The 24,302-nt window shown below is 54.1% G+C and overlaps 2 protein-coding genes across 2 annotated transcripts in view; one reads left to right on the plus strand and one right to left on the minus strand.

Annotated features, from left to right (window-relative positions):
• The window catches only part of LOC139180362 (uncharacterized), a 49,946-nt gene extending 30,043 nt beyond the window's left edge, over nt 1-19,903 (minus strand). Inside the window, exon 1 of the mRNA XM_070781969.1 lies at nt 19,291-19,903. Coding sequence (XP_070638070.1) covers nt 19,291-19,903 — 613 coding nt within the window. The remainder of the gene's footprint in view (nt 1-19,290) is intronic.
• A 227-nt stretch (nt 19,904-20,130) lies between these two features.
• Nucleotides 20,131-24,098, plus strand: POU3F1 (POU class 3 homeobox 1). Its single transcript, XM_070786820.1, has one exon. The coding sequence runs from the start codon at nt 20,161-20,163 to the stop codon at nt 21,514-21,516; it is 1,356 nt and encodes a 451-aa protein (XP_070642921.1). The 5' UTR covers nt 20,131-20,160; the 3' UTR covers nt 21,517-24,098.
• Nucleotides 24,099-24,302: the final 204 nt, after the last annotated feature.

The raw sequence follows: 24,302 nt of genomic DNA on the forward strand, positions 1-24,302 counted from the left end.
AGCAGCTGGCGACTCAGATGGTAAAGAGTCTGCCTGCAATGCAGGAGATGTGGGTTCCATCCCTGGGTCAGGAAGATCCCCTGGAGGAGAGCATGGCAACCCACTCCAGTATTCTTGCCTGAAGAATCCCATGCACAGAGGAGCCCAGGAATTATAGTCCACAGGGTCGCAAAGAGTTGGGCTGAGCAACTAATGCTTCACTCACTTCAAAGGTTAGCCATTATTATTACTGCTTTTATTTATTGTTATTGAAAATTAACAGACAAAGGGGAAGAGTAAAGAATTCCAAGGAGCAGGCTGGGCAGCGGTTAAAGGCAGAGTGCAGGTGCATTCAAGTTCAGAGCAGAGCCTTCCATACCCATCTCGGAGCAGAGCTTAATAACTGCCTAACAACTGGCTCTAGGGGTGGGGGACCCTGATCTGCAGTATCTGCTGATTTCTGTGGGGTAGATACTCCCACCTCATTTTAAACTACCAAGGTGATGTCACTGAATGAGACATTGAAAGAGAAACACCAGCAGGCCCATAGGAGTGACCTCCAGCCTGCAGGTTGGCTCAGAGGACATACCCCACCCTGACCCCTGACAGGGCTGGCTCTATCTGTTCCCTGCCCTTGGCCCTCAAATTGGGCCCTAGAAGGGAAAAGGTTAGGCATAGGGATGGAGGGCAGGAAGAGACCAGCTCAGATGTGGCCTGAGGTTCATGTGTTCCTAGGAATCTTGGGAGCCAATGTTGCGCTCTCTCTCTCTCTCACACACACACACACACATACACACTCTCACGCTCACAAACTCACACACTCAACACACCCCTGAATCCTCAGCCCTGAGTCCCAGGGCCACTTGGCTATGGACACATGTGCCTCTAGGGAGGCCAAGGTGATTTGAGCCCTTGGTATATCCCTGGGGAAATGAGGGACAGGGCCCTGCCCAGAGGCACGCGTTCCAACCTCCCACGTAAATTCCCTTCAGAGGCCCAGGTCCCCTCCTGTGGGCTCGGATGGGGAAGTTCGAGAAACCAACTTCAGAGACTTGGGGCTGGGCCAGCCCCCGCAGAGCAGTTCCACTGCGGGGGGAGGGGCCCTGGAAGCTCCAGGGTTTGCCACCTTGCTCCCTCCCTCCCACCCGCCCTCCCCAGCAGGTTATCAGCGTGAAAACAGGAAGGCTGGCAGTGCTATTAATAATACATGAAGCTGCTCTGCCCCGATCAGGCAGGCAGAGGCGGAGAGGCAGCTCCAGCCCCAGGGAGGGAGAAAGCCAGGCTGCCTGGCTGAGTGGCAGGGCAGGGGTGGGTTGGGGGGGCCCTCTCTTCCTTCTCTCATTTGCTTTGAGCATGGTGGACACTCAAGGCTGGTGCTCCCTCTGTGCTGCTGAACGTCATTTCCCTGAGCTGCTGCCTGGGTCTGGCAAAGCTGCAACCAGTAGAGAAAATCTTCTAGCCTGAATGCAGGAGTCCCAGGTCCTGGGATCTGGGAGACTACAGAGGGTAGAGGAACAACCCAAGGTCCGGTGACCAAACAGATCCAAGTCTAAATCCCGGCCTATGCCCACCTACTATGTGACTTCAGACAAATCACTTCACCCCTCTGAACTTCTGATACTTCACCTGCAAAATCAGAGACTACAAAGGAAAGAGAGGGAACAACAAAAAAATAGATGGGAACCCCCTGGCTTACATAGTGGGTGTTCAACAAATGGTAGTTGGGGGGACTTCCCTAGTGGGGATCCAGTGGTTAGTAATCCCCTGTCAATGCGGGGAACATGGGTTTGATTCCTGGTCCAGGAAGATTCTACATGCTGCAGGGCAACTAAGCCCATGCACCGCAACTACTGAGCCTGCGTGCTGCAACTAAGGCCCGTGCACCCTCGAGCCTGTGCCCTGCAACAAGAGAAGCCACCGCAATGAGAAGCCCATGCCCCACAGTGAAGAGTAGCCTGTGCTCACTGCAACTAGAGAAAGCCCATGCTCAGCCAAAAAAAAAAAAAAGGATAGTTGGGTCTTATTATTTCAGTGACTCTGAACTTCGGCGGGCTTCTTCCTTTCCTGGGCTTCAGTCTTTCCATCTATAAAATGAGAGTGTTGAACCAGGTGATCTCAAGAGCCTTCCAAGTGTCAGTGGGGTTTTCATAATTACAGGGCAAGGAATCACAGACCAAAGGTGAATTTCAGAAGACCCCCAAAACACCCCACTCCTCTGGGAGTCCCCTGTCTGGAAATGTCCTGCCCCCAGCATACACGTGCACTGAGACACAGAATGCCTCTGTGGTTCTGGTCCTCTCTGCCTCAGTTTCCCTAGTTTGATGCAGAGACAGTAATCCCATCCTGGCTCCCTGGGGAAGGGGTGACCAGAAGGCAGGAGAGAGGTAAGAGCCAGAATGTCCCTGGGAGGGAGAAGGAGCCTTGACTGTGGGTCTTCAGCAGAGAATCAGTGGGCCCAGTGCCGGGGGAACATCCAGTCCTTCCCACCACACTCATGCACACATTCACTCATTCTGTAAATACTTAAGGAGCCCCCTTGAGGTTTCGGTAGCAGTTGTCTGATTCCCCTTCTGCCTCCTTTGGTCCCTCTGAGGTTCCTTTCCAGCTCGTTTTCCCTAAATGGCCTTCTAAAGCAAGGGTCCCCAGTTCTGTTCTCGATACTCACCTCCTCTCATGCCACACACTCCCCTGGGCCTTCTCCCACTCCCACAGATTTACCTCTCTCTTTGCCAATAACCCCCAACCTCCTTCCCTGGAGCAAACTGCCCTCCACAGCCGGGAATCCAATTGCCCCCAGGGCATCTCTATGCTGACGCCTCACAGGCACCTCAAACTCAACCAGGCCCAAGTCTAACTTACCCCTTGCCTGTGCACCCCCTAGATCTGGTCCTCTGACTGTCCCCCTGCACTTTCTCTGAGCCCTGCGGTTTTCAGGGCTCTTCTCTCTCCCTGCTGCTATCTTCTCACATCTGAGTCTCCTTGCTCACAGCCGTGACCTCCTCCCTATGCCCCACACTCAGCATCATGCAGACAGTCTTTCTGCCCCCTGGGAAGACCATACCCCTATTCCCCTATAGTTTCCCTGTTCCCCTCCACCATGATCCAAGGGCCTTCCTTGAACTGGGGAATCCGAGTGCACAGCGGCGGGAAGGACAAACTGGCAGCTGAGCGCCTGTGCACTCAGGCACTGCAAGTCTGAGTCCTGGAAGTCTCCAGGACTCAGAAAATCAAAGATGCCAGAAAAATAGAGTCTGCTGCCTCTCTGCAGCCAGATCCCCTCTCTCCCAGGCAGTGCCTGTCTTCCCATGTGATGGGACCAAGAGGAAGGAAAGGCTTCAGGCAGTACCTGTAGTGGACAGAGCCTGGGCCTCAGCCTTGAGCTATTCCCTCCTCTGTGCCTGCCTGGCTGTGTGGCTTTGGGCACGAGTTCATCTTCGTGGATCAGTTTTGTCATTTGTAAATTTCAATCACTTGACCAATACTCATCGACCGTCTAGTCTATCACAGGCCCAGTTCCAGACACAGGAATATTTTGGTAAGTAAGACAAACCAAGTCTGTCAGACTAAGACAAACCAAGCTTTATGAAGCTTACATTCAAACTGGGGAACAATCACAATGTAAACAATCAAGTAGACAATGTGATGCTGCACAAGGGAAAATGCTCTGCCCCAGACGTTAGAGAGGGAGGCAGCTGTTTTAGCCAGGGTAGACAGAAAAGACCGCCTTGGGAGGAGGAGTTTGAGCACGTGAAGAGGTGGGAAATCACTCCTGGCAGAGGGAACAGGAAGTGCAAAGGCCCTGAAATGAGTTGAAGGAGTAAAAGGGTAGCTGGTGTAGGCAGTGTGGCTGGAGCAAGGGAATATGGGAGAGGATGGCAGGAGGGAAGATCTGCAAGGAAGAAGAGGGTAAGTCAGGCAGATTTTGGCCTGTGTAAGATGGGAGCATTTAAAGGGCTGTGAATGGAGGGGGGACATGGTTCAACCCAGATTTTAAAGGATCCTTCAGGCTGCCATGGAATAACAGACCATGCAGCAGAATGGAAGCCACATATATGATTTAAAAGTTTCTAATAGCCACATCAAAAAGTAAAGAAACAGGGACTCCCCTGGTGATCCAACAGTTAAGACTCTGGGCTCCCAATGCAGGGGCCTGGGTTCCATCCCTGGTCAGGGAAATAGATGCCACATGGCACAGCTAAATATCCCACATGCTGCAACTGAGACCCAGCACAGCCAAATAAACAAATAAAAATAAACATTTTTAAAAGGTAAAGAAGGTGAAATTAATTTTAACAATACATTTTATTTCATCCAATTATTATCCTCTCAATATGACATCTACACTGAAAGATTATTAGATGGTTTACATTCTTTTTTTTTCATACCAAGTCTTCAAAATCCAGTGTGTATTTTATACTCGCAGCTAGCTCATCTCAATTCAGATGAGTTACAATTTAAGCGCCCAACTAGCTGCCTGAGATTACAGTACTGGGCAGCCCCGCTCTAGAGCAGCAGAAGCAAAAGCAAGAAGACAAGGTAGGAGGCATTGCCAGGTGCAGGAGGGACTGAGAGCTGGGTGGAGATGCGGATTAGGAAGCAAACAAGGATCCCTGGGAGGGGAGCTGAGCTGAGCCCAGGTGGTGCCCAATGGCTGGAGTTCGTGTCACGGGTCAGACTCCCTGGAAATGCTCTGAGACTATGAGATTTGCATAAAGGATGTTTATGGGAGAAGACGCTTATGACAACTGCAAGAGAAGGAAGCAGCACTGGACAAAGGGAGAAACTGAGCGCAGTGCAATCACAGCCAACCCGACAGGGACATCAGGGGCCTTTGCACACCCCGCAGCCAACAGACCAGCCATTGGAGGCAGGCTGCCCCCAGGGAGGGGGCTAATTTGGGGCAAAGTGCCCCTCTTCCACCAAAGGCAATTCCCGGACTTGGATTCAGCTGGAAGCCATCAACAGCCCACACTCCTACACTACAGCCAGGCAGCCAGGGGAGACAGGAGAAAGGGGACCAAGAGGGAGGCCTCCTGACTAGCAACACTTCTTTCTCATGGGAAGAGGAGCAGCAATGCCCAGCACCAGGAGGGTGCAGCACCAACCAGGGCCTCTGAGCACAGCTGACAAAGACTCAGTTGCTGGAGGGACCCAGGCCCAGCCGGGGACTCTGTCTCCAAACCCCTCACTGCCCACTCTGTAGGACCCATCTCACAGCCAGTCCTCGGGTTCCAGTTCCAGTTTTGCAGCTCCCTCTTCCCTTGCCGCTCCCACAACGGGGCACATCCCTGCCCCCATCCTTGGAGGACTCCAAGCCCATCTCAGTCAGGCTATTGTGAATCTTGAATGAGCTTAAGCAAGTGGAAAAGTTTTGTTCACTGTGGGGTGCTATCCACATAGAGGGGGGCTGTTATTAAGCTCCATACTTCCTGCCTCTGGAAGAGCTATTCCCCTCGGCCCACCGCTTTCTCCTCTTGCCTTGGACTCCCTCCCCCAACCCTCCTCGTCAGGGCCTTTGAGTCTTTCTGAGTCTCAGTCTCTCCCTCCCTCTCTCTCTCTCTCTCTCTCTGAAGCCTCATCTCTATAACCCTCAGCCTCTCCATGTCTCTTTGTCTTGAATATGGGTCTTTGTCTAAGCCCCTCCTCCTTCAGTTTCACCTCCTACCGGGGCTGCTCAGAGCTGCCCCACAGGTCTGGTCTGGGCAGGGAGGAGGGCAGGGAAGAGTAGCCTGAACTCTCCAGCCCACAGCAGTAGCTCAGTTCAATGTTCGCCCACCCACTCCTCTGAGCCCCATGAGGCTCCACCTCTTGCCAGCAGGGCAGCCATCCCCGACCCAGTTCCTGCCTTAAGTCCCAGCCTGCTTGTTTATTACAGCAGCAACAGAAGCGTGGAGAGACTCCGAAGCCACACAACTTGACCGTTCCAAAAGCTAGGTGCTGGCAAGAGGCCAACAGCCCCTGCAGCAGTGCAGGCAGGCTGCCAGGCGGTGAGTCCCTGCCCCTGGAGCAGCAGGGCATCCTCCAAGCTGGGTCACAGTGAGGGTCACAGGCCCAGCCCAGCAGGGGTGGGAGCAGCATGCAAGATTCCCCACGACCCTAGTCCCCCAGGGTATCCAAGCCAGGCAGCTGCTGACAACCCCACAGCCAAGACAGAACCCTTCCTCTTGGCTCTATAGGGATAGGGACCCTGAGTTCTCAAGGAACTTCTGTAAGAACCAGGTGGGGAAAGGAATTACATAAACAAAAGGGTCACAAAAGTACAAACACTGACCAGCTCTCCAACATACACACTCAGTAAACATAACTGAACGGTGGCTGTGTTAGGCATTCAGTCAGTGGATGCATGGATGCATGGGTAGGCTGAGGGATGGACAGATGGATGGATGGATAGATGGATGGATGGATGGATGGACTAGGGGATGGATGGATGGATGGATGGATGGGTGGGTTGGGGGATGGATGGATGGTCTGCGGCATGCATGAATGGATGGATGGGTGGGTAGGTTGGGGGATGGAGGGATTGATGGACTGGGGGATGGACAGGTGATCTAGCAGGTGGATGGATGGGTGAATGAATAGACAAGTGGAAGAATGGATGATAGACAGATGGTTGGGTGGATGGGAAGACAGATGGAGTCATGACTTCCAAGTTAGTATAGCCCATCAGAACAAGATCTTCCTTTTCCTTTGTGCTATCCAAAAAGCCTTCTTCCCCAGGTTTCTTTATCCACCAGACTCCTTCCTTGGCCTCTGAATTTTGAGCAACTTTTCCATTTCCTCTTCTCTGTTCCTTTTCCTGTAGGAGATGTTGAAGAGCCCAGGTCACATACAGAGATGGATGGTCAGAACCTGAGAAGCCCGCCCTGGCTGAGGCCTGTGTGCTCACCACCTGGGAACGGGACAGAGGGAGCCAGGCCAGGTGAACACCATCCCTGCGACCTCCATCAGTGTTAGTGAAGCACAGGGAGTGCCTCAGGACAGTCCCACCAGAAAACAAGTACAGAGCCTTCTTTTCTCCCTGCCAAGAGCCGATATGCCAAGCCATAACTTGGCTCCCTGGGCAGAGCCCAGAAGACAGGGCTTAGCTATGCAGGGAGCTACCAGGGGGCCAGGATCTAAGTGATGGAGGGGATACAGGGAAGATGTGACTGGGAGCCCCAGGGAGAGGAAGTTCTGAGGCAGGCCTGGTTGGATGGGATTAATGTGGGCACCCCACCCTCTACTGGGTGGCTTCCAGGAGGCTCAGGGCCTGATCCTGGGCAGGGCCTAGCCAGGACATGTAAGACTCCAGAGCCATGACGTTCTCAGGACCACCCTGCCTCACCCATTGTGCAGATCCTGCCCTGTCTAAGTGGCAGACACTGGTGCCTGAGGTGGTTAGGAGGTGGGAAGAGTCTGAAGGAATCAAAGGAAACCCAACTATCTCCCCAGGATTCCTTGTGTTGCGTAAAAAATACATGAAATAACATACTAAAGTGCTTAGACATATAGTAAGGGCTCAATAAATGTTAGCCATCGGCACGTAGGATAGTGCCTGGCACAAAATGAGCACTAAATAGTTGCTGAATTAATATACGAATGAATGAAGGAACCCTGCTCCCACCTAGCTCCTCCACCCCAAACACGAGAAGATATAAGTCAATACTGTCTCCATAACTACTGGGGAAGATACACATTAAGCCCATTCTAACCCCAGAGCCTTTGCACTTGCTATTTCCTCTGTCAGTGACTTTCCTCATATCCTCACCTGAGGGTTCCCTCCCTCACTTGATTCATCTCTGCCACTGGAAATGAGAAAGGGCCCTGACCTCTGCCTGCCAATAGAGCTCTCAAAGTTGTCTTTCCTTTCCCAGTCAAGGACCCTCACCGAGAATACAGACACACACACACACACACACACACATACACACACATACACACACACACAAATTCAGGCAATTCCAACTATACAACTTCAGAGTCCCCACCCTACCCAGGGTTAGGACTAGAGCTGGCAGGGGCTCTGGCTGGCAGGTGGCCCCTCCCATATGCAGGTGGCCAGCAGCGTCCACGCACAATAAGAGCTCACACAACCCACAACAGAGTTCTGCTGTGTTCCCAACCAGCCCCCTTCCAACCAGCCTTGGCAAGAACCATAGTACCAGGCAAACAGTAGAGTCCACTGGACCACAATTTAAAATCCTAGCTCTATTACTTAAGGAAAAAAACTTTTATTGAGCACTTACTGTTTGCCAGCCACTGTGCTATGCTCCCTACATACTTGAGCTCATCTAACCTTCACAACAATCAAGCAAGGTGGGTATGATCCTTATTGTATACATGGCTGAAGCAGAATAAACTACGTGCCCAGACTATAGAATGAAACAGAACTGGGTTCAAATCTGAGCTCCTTCACTCATGGTGTGACCTTGGGCAAGTCACTGCAGCTCTCTGAGTCTCTGCTTCCTCCTCAGTAATGTAGAGATAAGACAGTCACTGCCTTTGATCCTGCTGACGATCAAAGGAGATAATGGATAAAAGTGCATGCAGCCTTCAATCAAGGCCAGGGCCCTGCCCTTCCCGCCTTATCTCACCAGCTTCTCTGCCAAGGTTTGCAGGCTGGGACTGGCCTTCCCCATGGTGCCAGGCACAGGGCTGGGCACCACCGGCACACACAGACTATTCCTGCTAGTGAGCAGATTTTCCCAAGGCCTTGATTGTGAAAAGTGCGCCCTGTCCCAAAGCATCCAAGCAGGGGATCCCTGCCCTGGACAGCACCAGGCAGAACACCTCTGGAGGGAGGCTCCTTCCTGCCTCTAAGCTTCTGCCTTGTTTTATTTTTTCTTTTTAACTTTTTATTTTGTACTGGGGTATAGCCCATTAACAAACAATGTTGTGACAGTTTCGAGTGAACAGTGAAGGGACTCAGCCATAAATATACAGTATCCATTGTCCCCCAAACTCCCCTCCCATCCAGGCTGCCACATAACATGGAGCAGAATTCCCGGTGCTATAGTCCTTTTCGGCTATGCATTTTAAATATAGCAGTGTGTACATGTCCATCCCAAACTCCCTAACTATCCCTTCCCTCCATCCTTCCCCCAGGCCACTGTAAGCTCATTCTCTAAATCTGTGTGTCTCTTTCTGTCTTATAAGTAACAGCATTTGTAACATTTCCTTTTATATTCCCATATTAGGGATGTCATAGTATATTTCTCCTTCTCTGTCTGACTTACTTCACTCAGTATGACAATCTCTAGGTCCATCCAGGTTGCTGCAAATGGCATTATTTCATTCTTCTTAATGATTTCTGCTTTGTTTTAGAAGGCCTCACCAGGTTAGACCAGGTGTCCTAATCTGAGCCCCACATCCATTTCCTAGGACTCCTAGCATATGAGTTCCTACCCAGAAAGCCTGACTGGTTGCCTGGCTTATCTAGGACCGTGGCCACCTAAAGGGCCACCAGTCACCCACCCCAGTGCCTGGCACTCTGACTCTGCCCCAGCCCCTTAGCTGGATCCTGCCTTATGCTGACAAACAGCCCCACTCACACCAGCTGCCCAAACCACCCATTCCAGAATCTTAAGCCCCAGCCTACCTACTCAGACCCCAGGCTGCCATCCACCTGTCCCCAGGTGTCACCTTCACCCCATCCAACAGCCCCCCAGACAGGCACGTTCAGAACCTGCAGCCGGTCCACACTGACCCATGCCCTCTGCAGGGCCCTGAAGCCTGGCAGAAAAGTCTCCGAGGCACTTTGACATTAATCAAAGACACTCATAAATAAATATGTGTAAATCAAATGCAAACCAAGGTAGGAATTTACATCTTTCACTGCTGAGTCAGCATCTCCAGACACAGCAGAGGCTGCCTGCAACTCAAGAGATTTGGGACAAGAGCCCTCCCATCTAGGGGTCCACTGAACAACTCTAGATGTATCATCTGAGATTCTCGAACTTTCAAGTCAGAAGCATCAACCCCCATTTATTGATTGCCTACTACATGCCAGGCATTCTACATACTATAGGCATTCAACGAGATAGCATGCACAGCACTTAGAATGGTAGCTGGCGCCTACCTAGCAAGCACCCAATGTACATGGGCTACTATTAATGTTAATATCTCTTAGTTTCTTCGTTTGTAAAATGAGAATTAGAGTTGCACCTAATTCAGAGTGCTTTGGTGAGGATGCAAGGTGGAAACCCAGGCAGAAGCACAGCACAGGGTAGCACTCAATAAATCTCAGCAATTTTATTAAATACTGTGTGTCCATGCAAACAAGTTCTGGAAAGATATAGCCTTGAGGAGCAGTTAACAGAGGGGAGGTAGAGGGATGAACAGAGGCCCTCCACTTTCTGTTTCGTATATTTCTGAGGCCAAGAATTTTGACAAATGAGTTTGCATGGCTTTCACCAGCAGCAAAAACAAGAAAGCTACTTCTGTTTGGTGGAATAAAAGCCACCAAGGCAGAGACCCTGTCCTGGGAGCACCCATTTCCTAGCTACCTCCTCATGGTTCTGCATGCCTCCCTACTCAGCCTCTGACCTCAGAGACTCTTCTCCAAAAATGGTCAGGGAGAGCAGTCTGCTCTGGACATGGTGTTTATAGTAACAATACTTTATGTGACTTCCCCTCTCTGGCAGGATCAGTAAGCCCAGGAAACCTGAAACTTCTCCAACAAGCTAGGCCAAGTGTGCCTTGACTTAGATGGGGTCCCATGCCCAGAGCCCTCAGACAGGTCATAGGTCTCTATTCATTGCTGCTCCCTGGCCATCACTGCTCCTGTCAGCTTCGAATCTTCATCCAGGTCACAGACAGAGAATGGAATGAGATGACAGAAGCATAACCATGTCATCGTCTGACAGGTCTTTCTTACTGGCACCGCCAGAGACCAGGAATTGGGCTGGGTGCTGGGGAGACAGACACGAACCAGAGCCAGCTGCTCCTCAGAGCTCACAGTACTGCCAGGAGAGACAGATCTACAAAGGGCAATGGCAATGGCATGCCAGCCCACAAATGCTAACACAGAGGTAGTCTTCACAATACAGCATGGAAGCAGGGCAGAAGTTGTGGCTTGGTCTAGAGAGGGAGTGAAAAGAAACCCCAGAGCAGGCGCCCCTTGAACTAGGACCTGAAGGGTGTGATGGGAGGACAGGGGAGGGGGCAGAGAGAAAGGCATTCCAAGGAGAGGGAGCTGTGTGCACACAGGTAAGGAACCATCAGGACCTGATGTGTTTGTGGGAAAGAAGCTCCATGCTGCTGGTTCAGAGGAGAGGCAGGGAGAGGGCCAGAGGGGGCTTTGGGTTGGATACTATACACAATGGGGAGCAAGGAACAGCTTCTCGGGAGGCAAGTGACATGTCCGAGTGTGTCTTGGGGGGGCTCTCTGGTTTGATTCAACAAAGGGACTGGAGGAAGGAAGAATGGTCCTAGGCCAGGCCCTCCCAACTTGCACAGTAGCTAGATTTTATCACCTATCCACTCCCCCTTATTCTTTTAACTTTGGTTTCCTGGAGCTCCGGGGGTGTAGGCTATGGCTGTCCCTTGAGGTGCCCAGAGCTAGCAGGCCAATGGGCCTACAGATGGAGGTAAACTGAGGCACTCTACAGAAGAGCCCTTTCCTGGCCGAAATGAGAGCAGGGACGTGAATCTGGCATATATTCTGTTCTCAGCCACAAACCAAAGTTGAGACTCCAGGGTGATTTTATCTGCAATGACAAGTCCACCCCCAGGCTCAGACAGGTATTGTTCTGGGCTTAGCAGACATCCCCAAGTCAGACAGATGTCCAGGACTCAAACAGACATTGCCCCCAGGCCAGGAGGATGTTGCACCAGGCCCAGACAGATGCTGTGCCAGGTTCAGATACATGTCCTGGGCCCAGACGAAAGCTTTCCTGGGGCCAGATAATGTTCTGGGCTCAGCCAGGTGTTCCAGCCTCAAACAGATGTTGTCTCCAGCCCAGGCAGATGCTACCCTAAGCTCAGACAGATGTCTGCCACCAGAGATATATAAAGATGCTAAGAGGTCCCTGGGAAAATATAATTCCTAAATTCTCCTTTGCCACTGCCACCCTCCACCTGCTACTCTTGAGAAAGTTGAGGAAGGCCAGCACTGAACCCAGCCAGCTCTCTCCAGGCCCTCCCAACTTGCACAGCCAAAGAGCTGTATTATTCTGTCTTTCCCCCTGACTCCAAGCTGGCCTGCTGCACGGAGGGAAAGAAGGCACATTCGGTGGGGCAATGAAGGAGGCACATGGACAAGAGCACAGAGCATCTGCGCCATCTGTGGCATGGTAGACAACGGAACCCGGGCCACCGAGATGACTCTGTACAAAGGGGACTAGGTGGGGATCAGAGCTAATGTAAAGACTAAGCCCACTTAGTCTTACCTCAAACCCCACACTCTGGGACTGGAGGGGGGAAGTCCTGTGACCTCATCTCCATACTCATGTACCCTGACCAACGCCCTAGAAATGCCGTTTCTGAGTCATTTGAAAGTAACTACTGCTCCAAAGTTGCACTAAGCTAGAGACGAAGACAGAAATTAGGAAGTGTGGACATTAAGTGAGAGTGAGTCCCATTCATCAGCTTGGTCCTGGCTAGAAGAATGCCCTTCTTTCCCCAAGAGCCCTCATAGGGGCATTGCAGACTAGGAAGAGAAAAGAACTATCCCATCACTGCCATGCCGCTCCCATCAGGAGACAGAGCTTTGTTAACTGCAGCTTTGCAGAAGTTACAGCTTTCCCAATCCAAGCCACTAGACTTGAGGTACAGAAATGAGAGGGGTTACAGTGAGACCCTGACCTCCCCATCTCCCCATCTGCCATAAGGGGCTCCCCCACTAGACTCAGTCTATTCTGAAGGGGAGTTCCTAGAAGCAGCAGCTCATGCATATGTAAATAAAGCATAAGCCACGCCCCCCCCCGGGGAAGTCAGGACCTCCCTCCAGCTCTACCTCCTCCCCCTCAAGAGCCTCCTGGAGACTAAGGAAGGTGAGGTGTGGTCTTTGCAAGCACTGTCAATGGCAAGCACTGTCTGAAACAACCGCAAACACTAATGCACACATATTAACACAAACCAAGCACAAACACCCTAACACAAGCACAGAAATACTTACGCACATCTGTAAAATACAAACAGGAATTCGTGCAGGCATGCTAACCTGCAGCTGCCAACCTATACAAGCACACCAAGCCCCCAGCTCACTGCTGTAAACACCCTAAGGCACACAGACACAAGGAACTCCCTTCCAGCTCCCTCCCTTCCAGACTACTCGAGCTGCCCACCCCCACGCTCAGCCGGCCAGAGGCAACACCAAGCCCAGGAAGGCACATCCCTTGTCTAACAATGATGACAAGAACTTAAATTATCACTCGTTGCTCCCACCCCACCCTGTGGTGGTGAATTTTGCAGCCATCCAGATAAAAAGTGTGTTAAAAAAAAAAAAAAAAAAAAGTGAGAGAGAGAGAAACTCAAACCCAGCCCCAGCCTTTCAGAGTGATTAATCCCTGCTAATGATTTACCGATTTGCAGAGAGCGTGTTCTGCATAACCGGATTGTGGGCATTAACACCAGCTCAGAGGCTGCCATTCTGCTAAAAATGAAAGTAAATTTCAAGAGCAATTGACCACCCCTAATTTGAATATCCTACTGATGCACTGGGAGGACCCTCACCCCCACCCATCGACCTAGAAGGCTGAGGCAAGGGAAAAAACACAAGGAAAGGTTCATTCCTAAAAGATATCTCACCTTTCATCCTTCTTTCCCGTCCCCAAGACTGAGAAATAGGGAAACTTAATAGGTGAGATGAAGGATGCCTCATTCTCCTCTGCCAAAGGCAGCCGCGCCTCTCCTATATTCTGGTCCCCTATACGCGACTCTCAGGAGCACAGGAAGGACAAAAGAGGAAGACACCTGGAGGGGCTGAGTTCAGAGGGAGAGAGGAGGGGGTTTGAGAGCTCAGAATAGAGTGATCCCATCCCATGTGGGAAGGATCTCTTGATAGTGGGGAGTGCTATGAATCCGTCTAGCTGGCACCAACCTGCAGGGAGGAAGTGGATGTACCTACCCAGGCTGGGCTTCCTAGGTGGCACTAGTGGTAAAGAACCCCCCTGCCAACGCAGGAGACATAAGAGACTCAGGTTCAATCCCTGGGTCGGGAAGATTCCCCAGGAGGAGGGTATGGCAACACACTCCCATCATTCTTGCCTGGAACATCCCATGGACAGAGGAGCCTGGTATGCTACAGTCCATGGGGTCACAAAGAGTCAGACACGACTGAAGCGACTGAGCACGCAGGCAGGCGGGAATCTGAGACAGCCGGGACCCTGCCAGACGCTTCCAGTCAGAAACACGTTCCAGCCCAGAACAAGCAGGGTGTGGGCGTGGTCGCTCCTGACACCCCTTAGCAAGAACTGGTTGAGGGAACAGGCAGGTTCTGCTCCTGCTCTCACAGCCTCTTACTCACCCCTGGCAGCCAGGCAGGAAAACCAAGCCACGCTCTCCCTTTCCAAGTTTCCATCCAGGCAGTGATCTCATCCCGCCTCCACAAGAACCCAGTGGAGACTGTCCTGCCCATCTTACAGATGAGGACACTGAGGTTCACAGAGATCAGGAGAGCTGAGATTGGTGTCATCAGGCAGGTCTGAGTTAAGATGGAACCTAGGGCTCCTTGACACTGAAAACATAGGATCTGGAGCATAAGGGAAAGATTGGTGGGCTGAGAAGGGAACGGAAGCAGCCTTCCCCCATTTTGCCCCCCTTCCCACTCAGCCTGCCTTGGACAAAGACTTCAAGCCCATGCACACAGGAGGGCATCCTAGGACATGAGCTCCTCCCAGAAGCCCTCCCTACAAACCTAATCTCTCCTCTCTTTACCTCCACTCAGCATTCCTGACTTGCGAGGGATCCAGGTAGAGTGTCCGGAGCCCCTTTTCCTCCAATATTGAAAAGGCCTTGGGGACTCCCCTGGTGGTCCAGTGGCTAGGACTCCACACTCCCAATACAAGGGGCTCAGCTTTGATCCCTGGATGGGGAACTAGATCCCACATGCCACAACTAAGAGTTTGCATGCCCCAGCCAAAACCCAATACGGTCAAATAAATAAATATAAATAAATATTTTAAAAAGAAGAAGAAGAAAAAGCCTTAGGTCTGTGGCTGCATCTGCTCTCAGGGCTCCCCTGGACTCCGAGGACCCACTGACCCATTGCAACAAGACATAATGGCAGGAGCCCAGAGACCAAAGCGGGAAAGCAGCTGGACCCAGCTGCCCCCTCTTCCTCCCTCCCAAACCTCATTCAGTGCACCATTGTGCATGCTCGCCTGTCTGGGATGTGCATCTAGAATATTATAGTGCGTGTGCGGCTGCCCTGCTGCTTGCTGATGGCGAGTATGGTCATATTCTACAGGCCGCCTCCGAATCTCTCAGGCGGGAGTGTGAATGTAGATTGTGGGGTTTGTGTCTCTGACTTGAGACTTTTCGGAGAGAGGATATGGGGGCTTGTGTAGCTGCAGTTCATCCCCACAGAGCCTCCCCACTGCAGCCCCTCCGGCTCAGAGACCCCCCACAGCGAGGGCCCCATCTGCTGGAGGCTCGCTGACCTGTGTCAAATGAGCAGGCGCTCGGTCACACTCCAGGGCCTGGAGGAGGCCTCGCCATTCTGGGAAAGCCCAGGCAGCTCCTGGCCTGGGGGCAGGCTGGGCAGGGGCCCCCGCTGGGGAGGGAGGCCAGGGAGCTTCTGAGGCTGGCGGCGGCCTGGCTGGGAGCTGCCCTCCACAGACAAGGAGAGTGGGGGAAAAAAAAAAAAAAACATATGAAAAGAAAGGGCTTTCCTGCTTCCTTCAAATGAATGGGGCCGCTGAATTGCATGGGCTAAGCTCTGGGCTAGGCACGGCCCCATCCTGGGCTTTCTGATCCCTTGTGTAGATGGGTTAGTTCCTACAGGGTGTAGGTGTCTATGTGATGCATGGGGTGGGCCTTCTCTGTATCTGTGCATGGGGTGGGAGAGTGCATGCTCACATTTGTGAATACAAGAGGGTGTGCCCATTTGTGTGAACTGGCATGCCAGCTGACAGCCTCCGTGCTTGTCACCCCAGGGGCCTGTAGGTCTCCTATAGGTCTGGGTCCAGTAGGCTGAAGGAGAATGCCTGCTTGAGCTGACTTCAGCCTCGGTGTGGACTCTGCAAATGTTGAGACACGTGTCTGTATTTATCATCGTGTGTTGGTTTGTGTTGGAGAAAGCAATGGCACCCCACTCCAGTACTCTTGCCTGGAAAATCCCATGGATGGAAGAGCCTAGTAGGCTGCAGTCCATGGGGTCGCTAAGAGTCAGACACGACTGAGTGACTTCACTTTCACTTTTCACTTTCCTGCATTGGAGAAGGAAATGGCAACCCACTCCAGTGTTCTTGCCTGGAGAATCCCAGGGACGGGGGAGCCTGGTGGGCTGCCGTCTATGGGGTCGCACAGAGTCGGACACGACTAAAGTGACTTAGCAGCAGCAGCAGTTGATTTGTGTGACTTTGAATATCTGACCTAATGATGTGAGTCCATGTGTTCCTATTATGAATCTGTATGTCTGTCCTCAGGCTAAATTTCATGTGTGTATCTGCATGTTATGTGTATTTTTGTGTGTGTGAATGCACATCTGTTCACATGCCTAAACCACTCTGTGTCTGCACGGGTCAGGTGGGTATCTGACTTCCATCTTCCAGGTTTTCTCTGTGGTCTACGAGGGCAGGACTCCTAGAGAGAGGGGATGCTCTGTAGTGGGTATCTCTGCCACTAGCCATGTCATCGCCCTCAGTGTCCTGCATAGAATCTCGAAGAGCAAGAGCAAAGGGCATGGGACTTCCCTATCAATCCAGTGGTTAAGACTTCACCTTCCAATACAGGGGGTACAGGTTTGATCCCTGGTTAGGGAGCTAAGATCACACATGCCTCGAGGCCAAAACAAAAACAAAAAAAAACAGAAACAACATTGTAACAAATTCAATACAGATGTTAAAAGTGGTCCACATCAAAAAATATCTTTAAAAAGAAAAAAAGAGCAAACAGAATACTGAGACTTCCTAGGAAAAACTTAACTCTCAAATACAAGAAAATTGTGACTCAAGACCAAACGCATATCATTGTAGAGGATCTAAAACTTTGAAAGCAGAGAAAGAAATGTTATCCTTTCCTACTTCACACTGCTGTTAACCCAGGACAACATCTCATACTAAGAGGGCATCTAAATTACATGCTTTGTTTCATCCTTGTAGCTCCAAAACAAACCTGAGAAGTAGGCATTTCTGTCCTTGTTTTTATACGAAGAAACTGAGGCTCCAAAGGCAAAGCAAAGAGCAGGGCTGTTAAAAGGATTAATGCGATTGCGACTAGATTTGCTAGCCGACAAGCTGGTAACTTGCTTAGGAGTCTGGTTTTGCTGCAGCCACCCCTCAATTCAGCACAGACTTGGGAATTTGCCTTCAGGAGCACCAGCTGGCCAGAGGTAGGGCAGTAAGCTTTCTCTGCTGTGAAGGCCAAAGTCACTGCCTCCACAGGAAACTTCCCCTTCCGCAGCCTGGGGAGAACGATGGGGAGCCATGGGGAGTGGGACTTCCCCATCATTCTCCACAGGGTGAGGCTTGTTCTGAGCCCTTGAACAGGCCTCAGTTCCTTCATCTGTGCAATGGGAGAACAATTCTAGTGCTCTCTCCTGGGGCTGAGAGTAGCAGGTAACATCATGAATGAAAAGCATTTATTCGTTAAAACATCCATTGCTCATGGTGACCATTCCAAACAACATCTGTCCACTGTCCAGACATTTCCCTTCCTCCAACAGAAACTGAGACAGGTTCATAGACTCAGACCATCAGAGCTGGAAGGTAGGTTACCAAAGAGGTCATAGTATCCGAACCTCCACATCCCCACTCTGCAGATGAGGGAATGGCGATTTAGTTAGATAGTGGGAGTAACCTCTTCCTTCACTGGGTGCTAACAATAGAAACAACAAGAGTAAAAGCCCTTTCTGAGTCCTACTCCCTCCCACTGTCTTGTACCACTCTATGACTTACCTTAGTGAGACAGGTGGGCTGCCTATGGTACTGATAGTCCCAATCTACAGGTAAAAGAACAAACCAGGAAGTTATTCTTGCCCAGGAAGATAGTGGCAGGTCCAGGTTGGAAGCCTAAGCCTCAATGTCACAGCGTCCTGGTTAGCACCGGAGTGAAAGGGGACTTCACTACGAATTCCCAGGTGTCGTCCTAACTCCTGGGCCTGGGAGAGAGGTCAGGAAGTCCTGGGATGCTGCAAGGCGACAACTTCCTGGGCCAGAGTCCAGGAAAGCCCAGCATTTTTAGCCAGGTTCAGACACACAGCTCCATCACAGCTCTTGCAATAGAGATGGGACCTAAGCAGCTTGCTCAGGACAGTGGCCAAAGGCCACTCTCCCTTGCAGGCTAGCCAGAGGCTAGTCCTGGGGCATTCCAGGCCTGGATAAGCACATCTGTGCCCCTGTCACTGTTGACTCTGTCCCAGTCACCCCCTCTGCAGCTGCCACCTGAGCCCCCATCATCCTTCACACACTGAAGCTTTTATTCCACTGTCCTGACCCGCCAGTAGGGCCCTAGCTGGGCCCCCAGCCTGGTCCTGCAGTCTGGGGCCCTGGGGCCCTGGAATCTATGAATCCACTGGAGGCAAGGTCAGTGACAGAATAGAGGTGAACTGGCAGCTGGAAGACTCCGAGACAAGCCTCAGCATGGGAAGAGTGGAGGCTCAGCTCATTCCACACAACCCCCAGCCAACGTGTCACGGAAGAGCTGATGCTGAGGCCTAAGTCCACTAAAGATCCTTCAGGGAGCCCTCAAAGACCTGGGGGATGAGGAGATACCCCAGCCTTGCCAACAAGGAAGGCCTCTTCAATCCCAGTGCCCTTTTCAGCAGCCCCAAGCAAGTGGGTTAAACTCCAGCCCAGGGTTCCCTGCAAAGCTGGACAGCTCCCGGCCTGCACTCCAGATTTCTGAGGTGCCAGTGCCCTTCCCCAAGTCCACGCGGCTCCTCACCTAGAGCAAGTTTCCCCCCAGGCGTGACCCTGCCATGACCCAGGCCAATGAGCCATGCAGGCAGGAAGGAGAAGGAGTGAGAAGGCGGCAGTGGCGTGGGTCAGATATCCGTGGGCCCTGTTTGTCCACCAGCCCTGTCAGCGGCATTTCCCCGGAGCCAGTCTCCACCTCGAGGTCCTCTCACTCAGGAACCTCGGAATCGGCCTGGTTACTGGAACTCCGGTCTCCCCCACAGCATCGCTGCCGCCGACCGTTTCGGCGCAGAGCCACCCGCGCGGTACTCACCTGGGCCACGGTACCCTGGAGAAGAGTCCATGAGAGGCGTGAGGTCGGGCCGGTACGCCTCTGCCCGCGCCGGATGCTCTCTCAGGGCCGCGGAGGTCGACGGAGTTGCGCTGGATGGTCTAGAGGACGAAGAAGGGAAACCGAGACGGGCCGGGGAGGCGCGCAGAGGAGAGCTCCGCGCCCGCTGGAAGCCGTGGGAGGCGAGGCGGGCAAGGTGACCAACCGAGCCGGGGACCCGCGCCGCCTGCAGCTCGCGGCCGCCGAGACCCGCGGGAATCCCGGCCCGCCGGCGGCGGCACTGCGGAGGGAGGAGCGCGGGGCTAAGCGGCTTCTCGGAGCCGGAGCGCCTCCCGGAGCCCGCCATCCCCGCCACCGCCTCTGGCCACCCGGGCGGGAGACCTGCGGGAATTCTGCTCGCGTGGAGCGTGGGACCCGCCGGGCTCGGAGTCTCCAGAGACCGGGGAAAGCGGGCCCACGCAGCCAGGACGAGAGGGGGTGCGGTCCCAGTACCACCCCCGCGCCACTCCCCACGTGGCGGCCGCGCCCCCGGGGCGTGAGTGTGTACGCGGACTGTAGGGGGGCTGTGAATGAAGCCCCAGCGGCCAATCAGCATGGCCGGCGCTCGGGACCCCGGAAGTGAGGCCCAATGGCGAGCTCTGGGCGGCCCGGCCGGGAGGCAGGCGGGCGCGGGGGGCGGGGGCCGGGGCCGCGGGGGGGCGGGAGGCGGCTCCGCGGGCAGCCAATGGGCGGCGGGTGGGGTGGGGCTCCGGAGCGCCGAGCGGGTCCCGGCTTTAAGCCGGCGGAGCGCGGCGGCGGGGCCCGCAGACGGAGAGGAGCGGCGGCGCGGCGCGGCGCGGGGCGCGGGGCGGCATGGCCACCACCGCGCAGTACTTGCCGCGGGGCCCCGGCGGCGGAGCCGGGGGCACAGGACCGCTTATGCACCCGGATGCCGCGGCAGCAGCGGCAGCGGCTGCGGCCGCCGAGCGGTTGCACGCGGGGGCCGCGTACCGCGAAGTGCAGAAGCTGATGCACCACGAGTGGCTGGGCGCGGGCGCGGGCCACCCAGTGGGCCTAGCGCACCCCCAGTGGTTACCCACGGGAGGAGGCGGCGGCGGCGACTGGACCGGCGGCCCGCACCTGGAACACGGCAAGGCGGGAGGCGGCGGCACCGGCCGAGCCGACGACGGTGGCGGAGGCGGCGGTTTCCACGCGCGCCTGGTGCACCAGGGGGCGGCCCACGCGGGCGCGGCATGGGCGCAGGGCGGCACGGCACATCACTTGGGCCCCGCCATGTCTCCGTCGCCAGGGGCCGGCGGGGGCCACCAGCCCCAACCGCTGGGGTTGTACGCGCAGGCGGCCTACCCCGGGGGCGGCGGCGGCGGCCTGGCCGGGATGCTGGCGGCGGGCGGTGGCGGTGCGGGGCCGGGCCTGCACCACGCGCTGCACGAGGACGGCCACGAGGCGCAGCTGGAGCCGTCGCCTCCGCCGCACCTGGGCGCCCACGGACACGCACACGGACATGCACACGCTGGCGGCCTGCACGCGGCGGCGGCGCACCTGCACCCGGGGGCGGGCGGCGGTGGCTCGTCGGTGGGCGAGCACTCGGACGAGGACGCGCCCAGCTCGGACGACCTGGAGCAGTTCGCCAAGCAGTTCAAGCAGCGGCGCATCAAGCTGGGCTTCACGCAGGCCGACGTGGGGCTGGCGCTGGGCACGCTGTACGGTAACGTGTTCTCGCAGACCACCATCTGCCGCTTCGAGGCCCTGCAGCTGAGCTTCAAGAACATGTGCAAGCTCAAGCCGCTGCTCAACAAGTGGCTGGAGGAGACCGACTCGTCCAGCGGCAGCCCCACCAACCTGGACAAGATCGCGGCGCAGGGCCGCAAGCGCAAGAAGCGCACGTCCATCGAGGTGGGGGTCAAAGGCGCGCTCGAGAGCCACTTTCTCAAGTGCCCCAAGCCCTCGGCGCACGAGATCACAGGCTTGGCCGACAGCCTGCAGCTGGAGAAGGAGGTGGTGCGGGTCTGGTTCTGCAACCGGCGGCAGAAGGAGAAGCGCATGACCCCGGCTGCCGGCGCCGGCCACCCGCCCATGGACGACGTTTACGCCCCCGGCGAGCTGGGGCCCGGCGGGGGCAGCGCGTCGCCGCCCTCGGCGCCCCCGCCGCCCCCGCCGGCCGCTCTGCACCACCACCACCACCACACACTGCCGGGCTCCGTGCAGTGACCCCGCGGGCCGGGCCCCCCGCCGGTGCGCGGCGAGGCGCCGCGCGGCCTGAACTCTTTTTTGTTCGGTTGCTTTGGATTTTACAAAAAGCCCAAACTTTCGAATAAAACCAAACACCCGGACCACCCTCTCCTGCGAGCGGCGAAGACGGCCGACAGGCTGCGTCGCCCGAGCCCCGAGAGAGAGGAGCGAAGATCCGGAACGCGCCAACTCACCCTGGGCATCCTGCCCGCCGCCTGCTCCCTGCCCCCAACCCCTCGGCGACCCCCGCCCCTGCCCCCTCGGGCTGTTCGGGGCCGGATCCCGGCAGCGGCCTCCCCACAGCGACAGGTAACGCGGTACGGGGTTAGGGATTCCCCGGGAGAGAGGACGAAGAGAGGCACTCCCCATCCCTCTTCCCCGCGCGGATCCCCGAGCCTGCGGGTCGCGGGTGGGGAACTGTCACCTTATTCGCTCCACGCCTCTTCTCTCCCATAAGGATGCGCCCCATCCCCCTTACCCTTCTTCCGGGCTTGGTTTTTTACAGTTTTTATTTATTCATGGAGCCTCTCGGCTCCTGGGGTCCTTCTAACTCCGCCCGCGCCCTTAATTTAAATCGCTGTATACTGTATTTATCGGGGCCCCGGAGGGGAGGCCGCGAGAGCCGCGTCTGTGTATAAAAGCAGGAAATAGCCAAAGCTTTAATCTAGCCTAATTTATTTTTCCCCTTACCTTCCCTATCTTACCCCTCAAAAAAAAAAAAAAAAAAGGCAAAACAAACAAAAAAAAAAACTAACAAAAAAAAAATTCGAGTGTTCATTTTTCGTTTCGTTTTACCCGAGCTTCTGCTCGGTTCCCGGCCACGCTGGAGGAATCTGCGCTCCCACGCACACGCGGATGGGAAGGGGCTTCTGCCCCGCCGTTGACCGACCAGCAAGAAGCAGGGCCCTGGCTCCCCGCGGGGCCCTGCCCTCCTGGCCACAAACAAACGAAACTTGGAAAAGTTGGAGATATTTTTTAACCAGCTGTAGAAATAAGCCGTTCCCTGAGAACCTTCTGCCTGAATCCGCTCCCTTTCCAGCCCCCTAGGACGCGGGATGCTGGGGGAGGCCTGGAGAGAAATTCCCCAAGTTTGGGGTGAGGTGGGAACCATGTAAATATGTAGGATATGTACACACTGGCGGGGAGAAAGAAACATTTTGTGCTTGGTTTTTATTTTTGGTTTTCCGGGTTGCCCTCCCTCCCTATCCTGAAGGATTTTGTACACTCACTAATCCGAAAAAGATATTTTAATATGATTTCCAGATTTCTGATCCATCTCTATTTATTTTCTGGATGTGTTTGGAGCTTCCCCCTTCTCCATTTCTTGTTCTGTTACCGTTTGAATTTAAATTTTGTTATTTTATTTTTATTATTTTTTGGAACAATGTTTTGGTGCATTCTCTTTGTATCCTTATTGCAAAAAAAAAAAAAAAGTAATAATAATGTAGACTGGGAAGTTCCCTTTATATTTATGTTATAGTAAATATTTTATTACTCACATAAACATGTACCCCAGGGCTGTGTCCTGTCCTCCTTACTACTAGGGCTGGGTTGGTTCATGGGTGATGTGATGGGATACCCTGGCTTGCCTCCCCCAAAGTCTGACATCACTATCTTGGAGGAAGGTGACCACACAGACCTTCTTCTAGGCCAGTATTGGGGCAGCTTGTTACTTGGGCACCAGTTGGGCCCTTGCCTCAGATGAGTGAAGTTAGGGAAGATAAAGCCGCCTCATATCCCCCTCCCATAAACAGACTGTCCTGGGATCTGACCAGGGCATAAGACACTGCAGACACCGCACCGAATTCGGATCAACATTCCTCAGGCACAACTCAACTGCTCTTCTGAGCCAAGGAAGAAGCCTGCCTCTCTCTACCTGGCCCACCAGCCAGGTATCTCTGTATTTACATTCCCCCCAACACACACACCCACCCCTGACTTTGGCTTCACTTTGCACTTCCTGGGTGGAGCCCAGGCCAACTTCATCATTCCAGGTCTTGGGGCAGGTGGAAGCGAGTCAGGTCCCACCAGATCACCCCAGCTGGCGTTCCACCTGCAAACAAATGGTACCTGAACCTGCCTGGATCCACTAAGAGCCCTAGCAGCTCAGACGGGGTCCTGCAGGAGTTAAATGGCCTGGGGAGGGACTCCCACGTGTTTGAGCAAAGCCAGTACTCCTTCTCTACAGGCAAACGACCTGCCCCAACTTCTCTCAGGGAGGAGCAAGGGCAAGAACATCTGTGCCACCAGAAAGCCCTGGCATCTCCTCTCCAGGGCTGGGTCACCAAGGGAACCCCACACTCCTCAGGGAGTGGTTGCCTCTGCCTATGGAAGACTCCAGGGCCGTGCACTCATGACCTGGGGAAGAGAAGCAGCCATGCTCAGACATCCCCCTGTCGAGCCTTCAGCACAGCGTCCCCCGCTTCCCCAGAGTCAGGATGGTGAAGGCAGCTCTGGGTTCCAGAGCCAAAGCCCCTGACTATCTGTGTCCCAGCGAAGATCCTTTGTCCTTTAAAACAACTCCTCTTAAAAATACTAATAAAAACAGCTCTTCCTGTTTCCTCCGTAGATGCGGTTCTTTTCCCATCTTAGGAGAAACCACATGAGGTTTATCTTACTCTTCGTGGAGACAAAGCTTGAAGGCACAATTGCTTGCCCGGCGAGAAAGTTGTGTCCCTAGCGAGGGTATGTGTATGACTCCCTCCTGCCGGGGAAGCTGTCGAAGCCCAGGTCTGTGAGAGGCCTTGGCTCCAGCCGACAGAATC

The sequence above is a fragment of the Bos indicus genome, chromosome 3 (assembly GCF_029378745.1).
Source record: "Bos indicus isolate NIAB-ARS_2022 breed Sahiwal x Tharparkar chromosome 3, NIAB-ARS_B.indTharparkar_mat_pri_1.0, whole genome shotgun sequence".
NCBI classification, from domain to species: domain Eukaryota; kingdom Metazoa; phylum Chordata; class Mammalia; order Artiodactyla; family Bovidae; genus Bos; species Bos indicus.